This window comes from Ictalurus furcatus, unplaced genomic scaffold, assembly GCF_023375685.1.
Source record: "Ictalurus furcatus strain D&B unplaced genomic scaffold, Billie_1.0 ctg2, whole genome shotgun sequence".
In the NCBI taxonomy this organism is placed as follows: domain Eukaryota; kingdom Metazoa; phylum Chordata; class Actinopteri; order Siluriformes; family Ictaluridae; genus Ictalurus; species Ictalurus furcatus.
Window position 1 is genome coordinate 60,679 of NW_026521045.1, and position 18,227 is coordinate 78,905.

Consider the following 18,227-nt stretch of genomic DNA (forward strand, 5'->3'; position numbering starts at 1 on the left):
TATTTATCATCAGTAACCACTTCATCCTGCTCAGGGTCGAGGAGGATCCAGAGTTTATCCAGGATTAATGGGCAAGAGGCAAGAATATATCTTACATCAGTCCATCACAGGAGACCACGGACACACACACAGACACAGAATCACAGACTCATTCACACCCTGGGGCAAGATAGCATAGGAGATCCACCAACCAGTAGGTCTATGTGTGGTGGGAGAAAACCTGGAGGAATCCTGCACAGACGCAGGGAGAAACTGCAGTTCCACATAAACAGTATCCTGAGCTCAGGATCGAATCAGGGAACATGGAGCTGTGAGGTAAACTGGTCTACATGAACCATACTCATACACAATATATGGTAAATCCACTTGGAGGAAGGAGTGGGGAGGATTCATTCATTAATAATTATTAGGGCTGCAACTAACCATTATTTTCATAATCGATTAGTTGGCCGATTATTTTTTCGATTAATCGGATGGGGCGGGGCAAACTTTCAGTACCATTTCTTCTTATTTGAAATAAAATCCACAAACTGAGTTTTACTTCAGACTAAAAGTTTACACAAGTGTTTGTCCAAAACAGAAAAGAACCCAATACACACACACACACACACACACACACACACACACACACACACAAACTTAAACACCAGAATATATATTATTAATTAGGACTGTAGTTTAATTCAGTGCTTTTTGTGCAGCCATGAAAATAATGCATAAATACTATAAAATAAATTATATAAAATTTTGTGTTTGAATTAGACATTACAGATCTTACTCACGCTACACTCTGTATCAGCGCGTCTACACCGCGCGTGATCGCAACGCGGCCTCGTTACTAACACATCACTTCCGTTATAATAAACGACAGAATTTACACTGCAAGCACGCAGATACAGCATATAATGACAATAAACTTAAATTAAACTAAACCTTTTAAGCAGCGTGCACCAGTTTCCTCTGCCCCTTACACACAGTGGATATAAACATAACTTTGTGCTCCGCGGTGTTTAATATAAAATGCTCCCTGCATTTCTGATTTTCTTCCTCAGTCACGTGATGATTTCTCCTCCATCTGATGGAGACTGACGTCATGTTGGGAATAATAGGTAACGCTGACAGAGAGTAAACTGGAGAAAGTCAGTGTCGGTGACTCTGAGTGTCTGCTAATGCTAGCGTGCGTATGACGTCATGCGTCATCGTGACTTATACTACCGGTTAGTAAAAAAATCGCTAGTGATACATTTGAGATGATATCACCTTTCTAAAATCCACACAGTAGAGTATACAGACAGTAGAGTATACAGTGCATAGTGTAAATGTACAGTACTTCATTTGGGACAGAACTTTAGTATTTACTCCCCGAAGCGTGTTTTCTGAACAGAAGTAACGTAATGCACACCGTCTAGTCCATAATGACTTTTTGACTTTTTTTTGACCCAGTGTAAAATGTTAAAGAGCTATCTCTATATCTCTAGATATAACCATGCAGTATGTTAGATGGTGGTATGCTGTGTTCAATAGGACTATGTGAGCACAAACAAACAATGAAATCTAAGAATGTTTTTTTTTAACAGATAATTAGTAAAAATGTGTCCGCACAGGTCTGTTAGATCTTTAACATATAACAGGTAGTGCAATAATGGAAAAATGGTATAAATGTAAACATAACACACTATGACTGAGTATTCAGCAAATTAGCTTATACCAAATATGATCATAGCAGTTATAGTGATAGCAGCCAGGTAAAGTGTATATAAAGTGAATATAGTGACAATAAATTAGATCCTATGTTTTTTTTATAATACAGTACAGTATAATTCAGTTGTTCTATTAGTGCAATTTCAACCAAATACAGTGAAGTGTAAAAGTTTGTACCCCCTTTTGGTTTCTTTTGGACAGAAGGGTGTTAAATGTCCTAAACACTACAAAATTTGACTGTAAGTAGAAGTTAATTTTATTATCAGACTCAGATATCCATGTTAATATTTTTAATACTGCTCATTACTGTTAAATGACTTGAAAGAGTCAACACATCGGATGGTCATGGCAGGACCTTGATTTTGTGGTCAGTAAACCAATTGTGTGTTGATTTTGATGTATGTTTTGGATCACTGTCCTGCTGGAAGATCCAACCACGGCACATTTTAATCTTTCTGGCAGAGGCAGTCAGGTTTTTATTTAATATCTGTTGATATTTGATAGTCCATGATGCCGTGTATCCTAACAATATGTCCAGGTCCTCTGGCAGAAAAACAGCCCCAAAACATTAAAGATCCACCACCATAGTTAATTGTGTACATGAGGTACTTTTCCATATGGTTAGGGTGAAGTCAGCTAACATGGGCCACTTTTTGGTAAATGATTTATAATGCCATCAAATAAGCTATCATGTCTCATCATCTCATCAAATCATGATATCTAATGATATTTTTATAAATTAGCATGGGCCTCTTCAATATAAATTTCTTTTAAAAATGTGAAAAAGTATAATTGTTTTAAAATTATGAGGGTTAGAGTATCGGCATGTACCCTCTTGAGCCACAACACAATGTTCAGGCAAATTGGGCCGGCTGTTCAGTTAAAATGGGCCAATATAAAAAGATAACAGGTAATTTTGACTGAAATCATTTTAATTTTAACAGTAAATTGATACTATTGTGTTGAGTGTGCCATAGCAGCAACACCGTAAATATATTTCATTTAATAGAAAGCACATCTTCTCCACAGCTCTCGTGGTACAATGAGTTGCACTGACAACAGCACACCCTAAATGTTCCCGCTGCATTGAATGCTGAAGGACTGTCGTGGTCTCTCCTTTCTCCCCAGCAGTAACCTCTACACAGGGTTTACCCACCTCCCCAACCACACGAGTAGAGTAAAACTGATCTTGTAGGCCAAATACATCACAATTCCACAGATGTGATGGAACATCTCTGATTGCAAGTTCCTCCAGCAGGTCTTCATACTGTGGAAACCACTTTCCTAACACACTACATTGCTGTATGGTTCAAGCTGCTTGGTTTGTTTCCTGCTCTCCAGGTCCTCCCTCAGTAGAGTAGAGGTTGATGGTAAACTAACTGGTTTCTATTCCATTATTATTTGTAGTTCCTTAGTTAAATCTGTGACCATAGGCACTTCTACTGTTTGTTCTGCATGTTGTTTTAAGTTCCTTTCTCCCCTTTTTCCTTTAGGGCCAGCCTGTGTTGGGGTTAATGAAAGTCTGGCTTTCCCCTCTCTACTGAACCCCCTATTTTCCCTTACGGTCCCCACATAGGAACCCATAACAGGTTGCGTACTCGGTTTAAGAGGTGGAAACGATTCAGGGTCATTGAAGGATTCAGCCAATGGGGTGAGTGACTTTTTTGGCATTTCTGTTAACATTGATTTCAGGGTCTGTGCTGAACTCGCTGTGAATTTCTTTCTATATCTTGTTTTGCTCCAGGTTACTGCGCTGTTGAAAACCTGAATGTCCAATTCCCTTATTTCAGACAAAATGGTTGCTATTACTTAATCGTAGTGTTCTTTTAAGATCTCTATATTATTGTCCATCCACTGTGCTGTGTTTTGTTTGACCTTTTCCAGTGTTGACTGGTTTGGAGAAGGTTTAATGAAAGATGTGAATTTTGTGACCTGTCTGAACACACTTGGTGGATAAGGATTAGCCGGTGTTGTGGCCGCCAGAATTTCTGAACGATGTAGAGCCTGTAACAATTTGAAATATTTTGTCAATGTTAAATCTACAGCAGTTTTTGATTTGAGACACCTTGAATTTGGTTTTCACTTACATTTGCAGGTTCCCTTATCAGTCCAGAGTCAGCCAAGACTTCAAATCTGTTGTGCAATACTACAGACATATTGTTAAAGTAAGTTCACTTTAAAAAGGAAGAAAGATGGAACAGCCTGTGCAAAGGGGAAGAATGAATAGGGGCAGAAAATCCTTTAAGATGAAATAGAATTCAGAAAGGAGAAACAGTCAAGGAAATTATTCAATCAACACAACACCAAATCAGAAACAAAACACATTCCTGTGTATGTATAGGGAAAAATGTAGAAGTGATGCCATCTGGTGGATGAATTAAGGAATCATTCCTTTGATGGACATCTTGGAACATGTGCATAAAATACGCCTTGTCCTTCTTCACAGGACTGCAATTTTGAGGTCTGGGTGAGCTACTGGCATAAAATGGAGGAAGAACATCCCAACAGGAGAACAGGAAAACTTTCTTTGCAAAGTTGTATATATCCTTTTCTCTTCTTTGTTTTCAGTGTGCACACTCTTTGTAGACTTTACATAGAAAAGGATTGTACTTACTCCTTTCAGGGTTTGGTCATTGTTGTTGTTTGAGGTTTAGTAGAGCTCCTTTCCTCTCTGGATCCCATTAAAAAAATTCATTTATTTATTTTATTAAACATATTCCAGGGCTCCAGGCAAAAAACAAAATCTTGGAGCCATTGGTTCCTAAACCCAAAATATTTATGTGCCAAATCAAATTTTCAGGAGCCAAAATAGTGATGTCATATGACATATGATGATATCATTGTTAAATGGCTACCTCACACTGCCTTTTCTTTCCCTTCTGTACTGTCTGCCTTTGTTTACTCTGCCTCCCATAGTTTACACAATGTATTCTTTACATACACAATATGTGCAATGTTCAGTACGTCATATAATAATAATAATAATGAGTCTTTATTGATCACATATACATTACAACACAGTGAAATTCTTTTCTTTGCATATCCCAGGTTGTTAGGAAGTTGGGGTCAGAGCACAGGGTCAGCCATGATACAGCGCCCCTGGAGTAGAGAGGGTTAAGGGCCTTGCTCAAGGGCCCAACAGTGGCAGTGCTGCCCCCATCTTGAATCATATTACCGTAAATACTTAAATGTGCAGTCATTTGTTTCTTTTTTTTAACTTTTTTATTCATTTCCTGCTTATTCAGGCTCAGAGTCATGTAGGCTGCATTGAATTTTATGTTCAATTCCCTCATCTCTTTTTCAGCGACTTTATCACTAGCACGTTGCGCTGCTTTCACGATTGGGGTGGCACGAGGGGCAGACCTAGCAATGACACAATCCCTGGCGTTCTTATGTTTTTTTACTGTCTCCATGCTTCTTTACGGTTTCTTTTTTAAAATGACTCGAACTGGTAATGAACTCTGTTTTACCAGCAATATCTTGTCCTGCTTTAGCACAAAAGGTGCAGTACATTTTCCCTTTGTCATAACGTAACCAGGCGAACTCTTGTAGCCAAGCTGATTTAAACTGTCTTGTCGGGATGAGAGCTGCAGAGACGGGAGAAGACTCAGCTCGCTGCGCTTGGCTGTCATCATCTGTAAAAGATTGGACACCGATTGAAACGGGCTGGAATGACTCAAATGTCACTTGAGAACTTTCACTGGTCGAGTTGGTCTCAACATCGTCGGCATCTGATGTAGAGGAGGCAGGGTTTGGACAGGCAGGGAATGAGGAAAAAGTCTGATATTTTTCTTGTCAGCTGACTAACGTTAGTTAACTACGCAGTTAGCTAGCCTACATATAACGGATAAATTCACATTCTAACAAACTAAACCACATCAAACTAAATTAAACACCTTTAATAAAAAGGCTCAGGCAGGGTTAGGTTAGGGGATGACTCAACCCAACACTCATTGGTGTGGGAGGTGGCACAGGCACAAAACCTTGTCCTTCATTCTGTATATATTTCTCTATATGTATTTAACATTCTATGAGAAAATATCAGTTGTATAAAAAAAATGGAAAAGAAATTATATAATTTTTTTTAATCTATATATTGTGTTAAAAACAAATTCTGCCACTTTAAAAAAAAAAATTAATTTTCATGAATCTCATGAAAATGAATCACATGTAAATGAATCAACGTAAATGAATCACATGAAAATGTGTCCCTTGAATATGAATCTCATGAAAATGAATCATACGTAAATGAATCACATGTAAATGAACCATATGAAAATGAATAAATAAATTAAAGACTTTAAAGAAAATCTGTCTAAATGTAAGACGTTTTAGGTGAGGTTAACTATTGGGGGTTGGAGGATCAGTTTAGAGAACATATTATTTGTTTCTGATGGTTAAGTTCAGGGTTAGGGTTGGCCCCTAAGTTTCAACATTGGAAAAAGGAGTTTTTATTGGTTAAAAATTAGGTGATTAGAGTTTATTGTTTGGGTAAGCCCCTAGATTTCAAGATAAAAAATGGTTTTAATGGTTGGAATAGAAGTTCTAATTGGGTTTAAGGGTACTGGGTCTATGTTCCCCATCCCTATTGTCCAACTTGTACAGATGAAATTTAATCTGGCCCAAATTTAGGGCCGAACCAGGAAAAAGTTCCATTAATTTTGTCCATGTTCCCTCTCAGATCCTTCTTCCTATTGATTACTCCCCTCCCCCCTGAGAAGAAATGCCTTTCTCTCTATTAATATATACCCCCACACACATTTTATATATAATATTATATTATATTTATATTTTTGTGTCACGATATGGAGGTTGAGACGGATGCAAGTGCAGATTTTTCAAGTTTAATAAAGAACTAAACAAAATACAAAAGACACTGACATTGGGGCAAATCACTGTGGCAAAGACTAAACATAAACCAAAGAAAAAAACACAGCACCAGGGACAAAGGTAAAGAAAGACAAACGTGAGACAAAGAGTGCAGTGAAAACTGGCTAAATACACAAGTGCTTACCAGGAATGTGATCCAGGTGCAGGTGGTCATGTGACTGTGATGCAGTGGCTGCTGGGAACTGTAGTTCAGATTTCCTTCTCTGATTACATGACATAATGGTGTATGGTGTAATATGTAATATTACTCTGTGCGTGTGTGTGTGTTTATACAGAGGCTGAATGTGTTGGCCACTCTTGGGTAACTTACCCAAAATACATCAGAGCATCATCACAGCTCTCATTACTGTGGATGTCCACGCCAGAGACATCGTCACGGAGCTCGTCAATGAAAGGGTACAGACAGCTACACACCTTCTCTTCAGAGCGAAGGGAATCATGGGTGTGGTCAGATCTGATTGGTCAGAAGCTGTTAATAAATCTTTTAAAAATAACTGCAGCTCTGACAGCAGTGCATATGCAAATCAGTTCCCAGGTTTATACAGTATGAACGCACTCATTATAAACTATCCACGCTATATCGTCAGCGAGAATGCTCAATTCGTATACAATGAGATCGTATATATATCACATGTCTTTGTGTATGTGTTCACGTAGGTGGACTCGAGCAGTAACTTTGAGTGGCAGAGGCAGCTGTGCTAATACTGGGATGTGAATCTGGATAACTGCGTGGCCAGAATGGCTCTGTATCAGTACGTCTACGGATATGAGTACCTGGGAGCCTGCCTCCGTCTGGTCATCATCCCGCTCACAGTAAAGACGTGTTAACAATACGTTAAGAATTCATAATGCATAATGTAGTGTAGTGCATGTTATTATAATAATATTTATTTAAATACTATGCGTAATGAATTACGGAGGCTTTATAACATGCTTCGAATGCGTTTATCGCTCGTTATAGGCATGTGAAAGAGTGAAGTCTTAAAGATACGTTTGTGTGTGACCTTTCCATCAGGAACGCGTTTAATGTAAAAAAAAAATCTTCTTGGAAATGACATGCTTGTGCTTGTTTGTGATGGTTTTTAGGACCGATGCTACCTGTGTCTGATGGGTAACACCTCGAATAACATGTGTGTAGAAGGTGTGAGCTTGATCCTTTCACCGTTAGCCAGACAGAGCGTCTTGTTGTTGTCCAACACGGAGGTAATTTTCTCAATCCACAGGCACGTCCACAGGTACGTCACTCACCACCCACTTGTGCGTGTCGGCGATGTCACTGCCGAGAGACGGTTTGATGGTACTCCACTCCCGTGTGAGAGGGTCGTCTTCACCATACAGCTCATCCATGCTCACTGACTGCGGGTTGAGCACGTCGGTCTCGATGGGCTTGTATAAGAGATTCACCTCGCAGCCCTCTGTCTCGTGGAGGGTGCGCAGTGCGTCAGCGAGGGCACGGTACGCTGTGGTTTTACCGCCTCTTGTAGGGCCCACCAGCAAGACACCCTGGTGCACCAGCATGGTCTCGTACAGCTGGATCACCTTGGTGGTCAGGCTGGAGACAGGCTGCAGGGAGCGGGAGCATAGAGCTGCCTCGATGTTCGACTGAAGCATGCCGTAGTCATGCTCGGGGACGCCCACGCCAGGAAAGAGGTCCGACAGAATACCGCTAAACGCACACAAGAAGGATTGGATTGACTCGATTGACACTAGGTTCAAGATTTTCAGATTATGGATGTTCAGATGTTCCAGGATTCTTTACTTTTCATCTGGTATAACATTACAAGGTGCTAATGTTATATACTTTAAATGCTTTAAAAAAAAGTTATATAGTATATAATTACAGCTTTTTAGTTGCAAAGAATTTGCAAATGTCAGTTAATTGTATTTCCTAATTTGTCCTGGAATTTCCTCCTAGTGCCTGATTCCAGTGATCCTGTGATAATGACCTTTGATACTCCATATGTAAGCTTTGGCGTTCTTTACTATTTATCAATTTATTTTATTTTAAGTTCTGCGTCATCCTTGAGTAACTTGGGCAGGTTGGAGTATCGTAGCGCTCTAATCAACACCACGTTCTCACTCAGGTGTGGGTTCTCTCGCATCAGAGACCTGGAACACACACACACACACACGCACACACACGCTCGATTTATTCCAGCAAGACATCTGTTACATTTATAGATAGTTTTAATTAACAATTTAGAAAAAACAACGGATGAATCTAATCTAATCTAATATGTTCACCCTGTTCGTAGACGGACATACCCGGCCATGACAATAACAGAGTTGACGACTCTCATGCTGAAGTCGTAGTGGTCCTGCCGGGAAAGCTGCTTGCTGCACAGCTTATACAGCTGAATCATCTTCTTCGCCAGAGTCTCACTGGACTTGAAGCCCTCAGCTCACAAGTCCACCTACAGCAAAAAAGACAACATGAAACAGTTCTGTAACACGCCAGAATACATCCGTTATTGCGTTCATTACATAATGTAATGAATGACGGCACCCGAGCACACCTCTGCGATGACGGCGTGGTCGGGCACAATCATGGAGACGGATCTGAAGCGGCCTCCAGGTTGTCCCGGAGCTCGGTCCTGCCTGCGTAGCCTGGGTTCATCGTGATTAAGGCAGCTTCCTACAAGTGGAAGCAAGGGAAATGATAACGATTCAAACCCTTGCTAATATTCTGAAATCGATTGCAACACTGAGTGAGTCTGTTCCAAGAATCGATTCAGCACAAATCTCGAATTAAAGGTTAGGGGAACAACCCACAGTATTAAGTACATAGGATCATTATCATGATTAACAGGGCGATTCCTAATACCTGGTGTCAATTCGTAGATACCAGGTAATGGGAATAGAGTCGATTCAAAGGAATCAAGCTTTGGAGTCGACTCTATAGTCATTGTGAATATGGAGTCAACTCCAAAGCTTGATTGTGGGGGAAGCATGACTGAAGAACCTTGATTTCTCGGTTTGGGAACAATCCCAAAGAAATAGTCGGGAGACGCAGAGCGTTTGGCATCGTTGTGACAAACGCTGAATCTCACAGCCTTTTTTTTAGTTTTTAATTACTCAACAACTAAGACACAAACCCCTCGTTTATTCCTTCACTTTCATCTTTCACTACTTTTTTTATTTTACATTTTGTTCTGATTCTTTCCCCCTGAATGTCTGGCTAGAACTTTCTAGAACTGGGAGCTAATGCTAAATTTAATGTTCTGTTAGAAAAGACAGCTTGATGTGTGGTTTCATTAAATTCATTCAATTTAAATATCTTGTCTTTCTAAGAAAAACTGCTGATTAAGCAATGCACTATACCATATTCATGAGAAAGTAGAATGTTGTATTTGTTATTTGACGTTTGTGTAAATTCATTACGTCGTTTTCAGCTAGTGATTAAAGAATTGGTTCATGAGTCATCTTTGTCAGATATGCTGGTGGCGCTTTCTGATTTTAGTCATTTAACCATTCAAAAGACTTATTTGTGTGTGGAACAGTGTTGCATTGCACCCGCGAATACCTGCAACCTGGAATGGAAAATAAGATTTATTTTGTTCCAACACTTTTGTTGTTGTTGCTGCTGTTGTTGTTGCTCCAAAACTGAAAAGTGTTACAATGGAAGCAGAAGTAAGTGTAGCTTCTTAAATTGTGTAGTGTAACGCAGTGTTTTTCAATCTTTTTTGAGCCATGGCACATTTTTTACATTGGAAAAATCTTGCGGCACACCACCAACCAAAAATGTTACAGAATGACACTCTGTAGCCTAATACAGTATATATAATTACAATATAGTTTCTCAATTCATTTATACTCACTCAGTGTGAAACCTGGGCCTGTTTAGATGAACACAAAGCTGATATCCTGGCAGGAATTGAAGAAAGGCATACACGAAGCTCTTCTTCAACAGCTTTCAGTCTCTCTCTGTTTTTAGTTTTTATAGCAGTTAGGCTTGAAAAGCTCAGCTCACACACATATGTTGTGGAAAATGGGAGTAATGTCAAAACTTTGTTGGCCGGAATGGGGAATTCCTTGGCAGCAGTCAACCAAAAACTGTCCAAAGGAAGTTCAGCAAATCTTAGCTTTAAACCACGATCTTGTTTCAGTTCAGTTAGTTCCTCCTGCTCCTGTAAAGTCATGTCCTTTCCAACAGCAGTCAAGGCATTCAGTGGAGGCTGAAGAGAAATAAAATGACAACTTCTCCTCAAGAGTTTTCAGATGTTTAACTATTACCTCGCACAGTGCAGCAGGGTGATCTTGCCGTTCCTCTGTGAGTGGGAACATCTCAAGGTTGGCACTTTGCACATGTTGTTGCCAGAGGTGCACCTTTAAATGGAATCCATTTATTTTATCCATGCTTGTAAGCAGGTTCTCATTTCGGCCTTGCATCCGTGTGTTCGGTTCATTCAGATGATGAAATATATCTGCCAGGTATGCCAGCTTTGCACACCACTCATCACTTTCAAACAGATTTGAGTAATCAGACCTCTCATTTGTCAGAAACACTTTAAGTTCCTCCCGCAGCTCATACACACGGGCCAGCAACTTGTCACGCTACAACCATCGGACCTCCGTATGGAGCAATAAGGCTTTATGCTCCGCTCACATTTCCTCACGCAAAGATGCAAATATACCTTTTCAAAGGTCGTGTCTTTACAAAGTTCCCTATGCGCACAAAATCATCCAACACAGGAATTAGTTCTGCTGGTAAAGTCTTTGCAACGAAGGCCTCACGGTGCAGAAAACAGTGTGTAACAATAAGATCTGGGTTTCTTTCCTTCACTCTGCTAACGAAGCCTTAGGTGTGCCCGACCATGGCTGCAGCTCCATCAGTGCAAACACTTGTGCAATTTTCCCACGTAAGTCCTCCCTGGTCAAGATATTCCGATTTGACCCAAAAAATTTCCTCTCCTGTTGTTTTTTCTGGCAGTGCCTTACAAAATAGGAAGTTTTCTCTAATGGCATCTCCATCCACAAAACGCACATTGGCCAAGAGCTGAGAATATCCGTAGACTCATCAAGTTGCAACGCAAATTTCCTACTGATGCGTATCTTTTCCAAAACATGGCTTTCGATGTCTGTAGACATGTCATCAATATGTCTGGCGATTGTGTTATCTGAGAGCGGGAGTTTAGATATGTCTTTAACCGCGTCAGGGCCGAGCATCTCGTTGACAGTGTCTTTGCGGGCAGGTAGTATTAACGTCTCTGTCACAGTGTGGGATTTTTTTCATTTAGCTACAAGTTCAGCAACTAGCTTTGAGGGCTTTCTAATTTACCTTTGTGGTTTTTCTCATTAATGTTGCCTGTTTCGGTGTTTTCACGCAGGCAAACAAAATAGTCCATCGGCTTGTTTTGAAGCGACGGGTGTTTCGCTTGGAGATAGCGTTTAAGCTTGCTCGGCACCATGGTGCTACTGGACTGCTTCTCGCCACACACCAAGCATAATGGAGTCGGGGTCATCTCATCGCTGGTGAAAGTAAATCCTAACGAAAGATAGCTTTCGCTGTATTGCCTCGAGCTCACCGTCTTTGCTTTCTTTTTACCACCACTCATACTAGGCCCTTCACCTGGGTCACAATCTTGTCCAGGGCCCAGTTCGGAGTTTGCATTTTTCCTTTTTAAAAACTTCTCCATCACTGCCACCACGACCTGTCGCATGCGTCACTAATTCTCTTGTCTCTAAGAAGGTAGGAGGCAATTACCTGCTGCCACCCGGACGAATATTACATTGCTCTGCCAGTCACTATATTACAGCACAGACACGCAACAATGGCTTATTATTTGCAGATAATAATGAATAAATTTTAATAAAAAAGAATTTTAAGACTAAGTGAAATTGGACAATTTCTCAAGGCACGCCTGACGATCTCTCACAACACACTAGTGTGCCACGGCACAGTGGTTGAAAAACACTGCTCTACGGTATGTAGACTGTATTACATGCGTGTTGAGCAGAGAGGAGATATTATAATATTATACAGTATCTGGAAATATAGTGTGTGACTGCTGCTGAAATAAGGAAGAGACTTAGGATTCTCCTTTTCAAATCTGAAACCAAACTGCTGAAGCGGCACAATACTTACCTGAACAGCTTACTCTGTGAAGTCTTTAGTTATTTAAACTAAGCATTGGTGGTTCAGTGGTCAAATTCTGACCTACCACGCGTGAGGCCGGGGTTCGATTCCCGGCCACCCATGACTGACTTTTGAATATTGAGCCTTCACCCAAAGAACTCTGCAAGCCTTATCACTTCTGTCCAAAAAAAGGGTAGCAGACACAGTCCATGTTGCTCAAATATACAAGAGCCTTAGGATGCTCCTTGTCAATTTTGAAACCAAATTGCTGAGTCAGCACAATACTTACCTGGAAAGCGCCCTCTGTGAAGTCCGGGTTAGGTTCCAGGCCAATGCACAACTGAGTTTTGGAGACATTTGTGTTGCTTGAGCCTTCACCCAAAGCACTTAACAAGCCTTATCAATTCCGCCCAAAACTAGGGTAATGGACAAACTCCATGCTGCTGAAATATGGAAGAGATTCTCCTTTAGAATTTTAAACCAAATTGCTGAAGCAGCACAGTACTCAGCTTTAAATCGCACTCTGCGAAGTCCATGGATTTTTAAGATAAGCATTGGTGGTTCAGTGGTAGAATTCTCACCTGCCACGCGGGGGCCAGTCACACGTAGGTGTAGAGCGCTGACTAGCCAATAGAAAGCGAGGATAATCCAGGAGGAGGGTCGGACGAACCTAACGTAAAAACATCCGTTCAAATATTTATATTATATTATCTGTTACATATTGTATCTATATAATTTTTTAAAAGCGGCATTGTCAACATTTACTATTCCGATACTCTTTCAGTGTGTAAAATTAACTGTCAAAGAAGAATGTGAAATTAACAGTTTGTCAAAATTAAAATAACTATCTAAATAATATATGCAGGGTGTGTTATAGTAAGTTATTGAAAATGTATTCCAAATAAGGACTAAGATTTTAAAACTTACAAATACAAGCTAGATAAAACATATTTACAAATACACAGGACAATTTTGTTTTGTTTTTTTAAATACAATGTTGTCTATACACAATTCCACAATGGTAGAGAGAGAGAGAGAGAGAGAGAGAGAGAGAGAGAGAGAGCACAGAAAACGTAGAATGAGATTCATGGACAACAGTATTACACAGGATTTGTAACTGTTTACCAAAATCCAACCTTGTGCTTGGCTTGCAATCAGACATGCCATGCACAGACCTTAAATACTGTGTTTCACAACAAAGTTATTTTCTCTTTTCAACAATCCACCTCTGCCTCTCAGCCTCATAGAATGAGGACTGCTGAAACTCTGCCCATGTCGTCTCTGCATTCATTCCCTGTGCCTGATACAGGGAGAGCACTTTAGAAGGACAGTAAATGTATTTGCCTGCCACTCCAGGGAAACCAGTGTGGATATGAGGGCTATTGGGTCCTTGTTTTAGTGGCTGGTGGCAGAACCTGCACAGATGACCAGAAGGCCCTCTGCAGAGTATGCCTCAAAGACTTTCCTGGAGCAGTAGAAGTATTTAACATCACCAGCCTGCTAAAAGAAATGTACAGAGGAGCCATCACCCATGTAACGAGAATTTGGCTGACCACAAGCTAAACAGGATCTAATTTGTTTTTTTGGTGTCTTCTCAACTGCTGCCTGTGTCAGAGGTACGTCTTCAGGAACACCACTAGCAGGTGGATTGAACGGAGCGGGAGGCTGTATTGTTCCTGACCACATCTTCTCTTTGAGGTGTTGACTTCTCTTGCAAAGAAGGATTGTCTTTAATGCTTCTTGCCTCTTCAGATGAGCCCCGAAGTAAATCACCTGATGGGCCTCTCCTGAAGGACACGTTGATTCTCCCAGGGATTTTTTTTTTTCTTCATGCTGATGGCCTGAATAGTACCCATAGATATGAACAATTAACATAAATAAATATATAAAAAGAATTTACTTAGTTATGCATTATGTTTTGTAAAGTAAAATTATGGTCACTGATTCTTTTAAAATAACTTGATAGGTTTCATATTAGACCAACAGATCAATGACCCAAAATTTAATTATACAACTATTGAAAAGATACACATCTACTCTAATATATTCTAACTTAATCTAACATAACTGTGTGATCTGCTCACTTGTTACCAAAAGACTTTATTTTAAGTGTGTGTTTGACTACTGAACAAACAACAGACACTGAACAGTAGACAATAGAAATTTCACTCGGCATACAAACGTATAATGATATTCCTGAATTGACACTACATATATAGTTTAAACCATTCAAATGATATTCATAATATACCGATGTTTCTTTTGAGTAAATAAGCAATTTTGTTATTTATAAGTCGCTTTGGTTAAAAGCGTCTGCTAAATGAATAAATGTAAATGTAAGTGTACAGTTCACTTTACCTGCCGCCTAAGAGCGCTTTTTTTTCTCAGGTAAAACGATGAATGTTAAAAATGAATGTCCGCTGTCTGGGGAAAAAAGAAATAAACAAAAATAGATGAAAGCCGAAAAAATAAAGCCAATAAAGTATTAACTGGTTTACGCGGTAGCGGAGGCAATTCAAAGTGTAGATCTTCAAAAAAAAAAAAAAAAACAAACAAAAAAAGAAAACAACAAGCTTCGGAACAGCGCCATGGAATCAACATGTGGCGAAAAATATATTGCATCCGTAGTGATAAGGACTACCACTGAGAATTAACTGGAGAAGTTAAGCATAACTACTTTCCGTTCCGGGAAAGTTAAGCAGAACTACTTTCAGCTAACCACCCTGGCAGCAGTGGGATTTGAACCCACGTCCCCAAAAAGACTGGAGTCTAAATTCAGCGCCTTGGACCACTCGGCCACACTACCCCAGGCTGACGTGGTGGTAAACCCGTTCGTGGTAAGAAGGTGACCGGGTCATTCTGCCGGACAACAAGAAATCTGGCATGGGCGCGACAAATGGGCTGTTGTGAGACTCAAGTGCCTTTCGCTTAACCAGCTCTGCCGGAGACATCTAACCATTTCCAGCTGAAGACAGAGCTAAGGCGTGGTCTTTTGGACGCGATTCGTCTAGGCTTAAGACCCCATGGTCCACGGTCACATCGGTAGTGTTTGCGGAAGAGCTCTTCTGCTATGACCTTACATCCCACTTACAGTGGTGCTTGAAGGTTTGTGAACCCTTTAGAACTTTCTATACATCTTCATTACCAGGACCTAAAACATCATAAGATTTTCACACAAGTATTAAAAGTAGATAAAGAGAACCTAATTAAAGAAACCAGACAAAAATATTACACATGGTCATTTATTTATTGATGAAAATGATCCAATATTGCATACCTGTGAGTGGCAAAAGTATGTGAACCTTTGCTTTCAGTATCTGGTGTGACCTCGGTGTGCAGCAACAACTGCAAACAAACGTTTCCGGTAACTGTTGATCAGTCCTGCACGTCAGCTTGGAGGAATTTTAGCCCATCCCTCATTATAGTACAGTTTCATCTCTAGGATGTGGGTGAGTTTCCTCACATGAGCTGCTTGCTTCAGGTCCTTCCACAGCATTTCTATTGGATTAAGGTGAGGACCTTGACTTGGCCATTCCAAAACATTGACTTTATTCTTCTTTAACCATTCTTTGGTAGAACGGCTTGTGTGCTTAGGGTTGCTGTCTTGCTGCACGGCCCACTTTCTCTTGAGATCCAGTTTACGGACAGATGTCCTGACATTTTCTTTTAGAATTTGCTGGTATTATTCAGAATTCATTGTTCCATCAATGATGGCAAGCCGTCCTGGCCCAGATGCAGCGAAACAGGCCCAAACTGTAATGCTACCACCACCATTTTTCAGAAATGGGATACGGGTCTTATGCTGGAATGCAGTGTTTTCCTAACCCCAAACATAACCCTTCTCATTTAAACCAAAAAGTTCTAGTTTGGTCTCACCTGTCCACAAAACGTTTTTTCGAGTAGCCTTGTGTCTTGTCCATGTGATCTTTAGCAAACTGCATGCAGGAAGCAATGTTCTTTATGGAAAGCAGTGGCTTTCTCCTTGCAATCCTGCCATGCACACCATTGTTGTTCAGTGTACTCATTATGGTGGACTCATGAACATTAACATTTGCTGATGCGAGAGAGGCCTTTAGTTGCTTAGAAGTTACCCTGGGATCCGTTGTGACCTCGTGGACAATTACATGTCTTGCTCTTGGAGTGATCTTTGTTGGTTGACCACGCCTGGGGAGGGTAACCATGCTCGTGAATTTCCTTCATTTGTACACAATCTGTCTGACTGTGGATTGGTGGAGTCCAAACACTTTAGAGATGGGTTTTTTTTTTTTTTGAACTTTTCCAGCCTGATGAGCATCAACTACTCTTTTTCTGAGATCCTCACAAATTTCCTTTTTTCATACCATGATACACTTCCACAAACATGTGTTGTGAAGATCAGACTTTGATAGATCCCTGTTCTTCAAATAAGACAGGGTGCTCACTCACACCTGATTGTCATCCCGTTGATTGAAAACACCTGACCCTAATTTCCCCTTCAGACTAACTGCTCATGCAGACGCCAACAATGTCTGCACCATGCACGCTTCCTTTACAGAATGCGCTTAAGCAAGGTCTTTACAAGAAAAATAGGATCCAAACCCACATGGGCTGTGCACAGCGGATTGGCAGTTCATCACCTTAACCTCTTGCTGACATAGCTCACGCATATGAAATTACATCCCGGTGTGTGGAGCAATAAAGAGGTTTCGGTGCAGGTTCTTTGCCCCTGTCGTCTGGACTGCGGAATGCGTTCTGCGTTGATGGACCTCCAGAGACGCAAGAGCCTTACAGCAGCTGTGGCCAAAAAGCATTGAAATACAGCTCACAGTTGCAAAACACATAGCCACAGTGCTAGCTTTTCACATTTCTCCACCCTCTCTAGTGCTAGTTCAGGGACCTGTACAAAGCTTCCTGTTTGTAGGTGTGAGACAGACTGCAACAAAGCCAGATATTGCTGGAAAGAGGAGGCAAAGTAACAAGTTTGCGACAAGGATGGGATTCGAACCCACGCGTGCAGAGCACAATGGATTAGCAGTCCATCGCCTTAACCTCTCGGCCACCTCGTCCGAGGCCCACCGCTTTTAACGAAAACTATGCAAATGAGGGTTTAATGTTCGCTGACTAGATGACTGCTTCTCAAATAGATTTTATTCAAGTCTTGAGGTATGAGCTGTGCCGTCATATAAACTGAAGGGTGACGATGCGGCGAGACGGCCCAAAGGTCTCACAGAACGGGACAATTCCATAGTTGAGCCGTCGCAATGCAATCCAATCCTTGGGCGGCTAGGTACCGACTACCTATGGACTGCCCATCTCAGCGAGTTAAATTTCTTTGGAAAATGTAACTTTTACCCATGACCTGAGAAGGATTACGAGGTATAGAAGATGGATGGATGGAAATGTAACTTTTATCCTTACCTGGATATACACAACAACTGTGGAAAAGGGGGCATGAATTGGGACGTTCGTGAGGCAGCATGCTGTGGCCAAAAAGCATTGAAATACAGCTCATGGCTGCGAAACACGTAGCCACAGTGCTAGCTTTTCACATTTCTCCATCTCTCTCAAGGATATTCAGCTG

General features: G+C 40.8%; 2 protein-coding genes and 2 non-coding genes across 4 annotated transcripts in view; all 4 read right to left on the reverse strand.

The window, feature by feature from the left end:
* Positions 1-18,227, reverse strand: part of LOC128604588 (E3 ubiquitin-protein ligase UBR2-like) — a 68,481-nt gene that overhangs the window by 40,658 nt on the left and 9,596 nt on the right. The gene's annotated exons all lie outside the window — the stretch shown is intronic.
* Positions 7,359-10,495, reverse strand: LOC128604590 (dynein axonemal heavy chain 6-like). Its single transcript, XM_053619733.1, has 2 exons — positions 10,410-10,495; positions 7,359-8,257 (listed from the first exon to the last, which is right to left on the reverse strand). Exon 2 carries the CDS (start codon positions 8,200-8,202, stop codon positions 7,804-7,806), a length of 399 nt encoding a protein of 132 aa, XP_053475708.1. The 5' UTR covers positions 8,203-8,257; positions 10,410-10,495; the 3' UTR covers positions 7,359-7,803.
* Positions 15,392-15,473, reverse strand: trnal-uag (transfer RNA leucine (anticodon UAG)). The gene has a single exon. It is a non-coding gene; the product is annotated as a tRNA-Leu (tRNA).
* trnas-gcu (transfer RNA serine (anticodon GCU)) lies at positions 17,631-17,712 on the reverse strand. Its single transcript has one exon. It is a non-coding gene; the product is annotated as a tRNA-Ser (tRNA).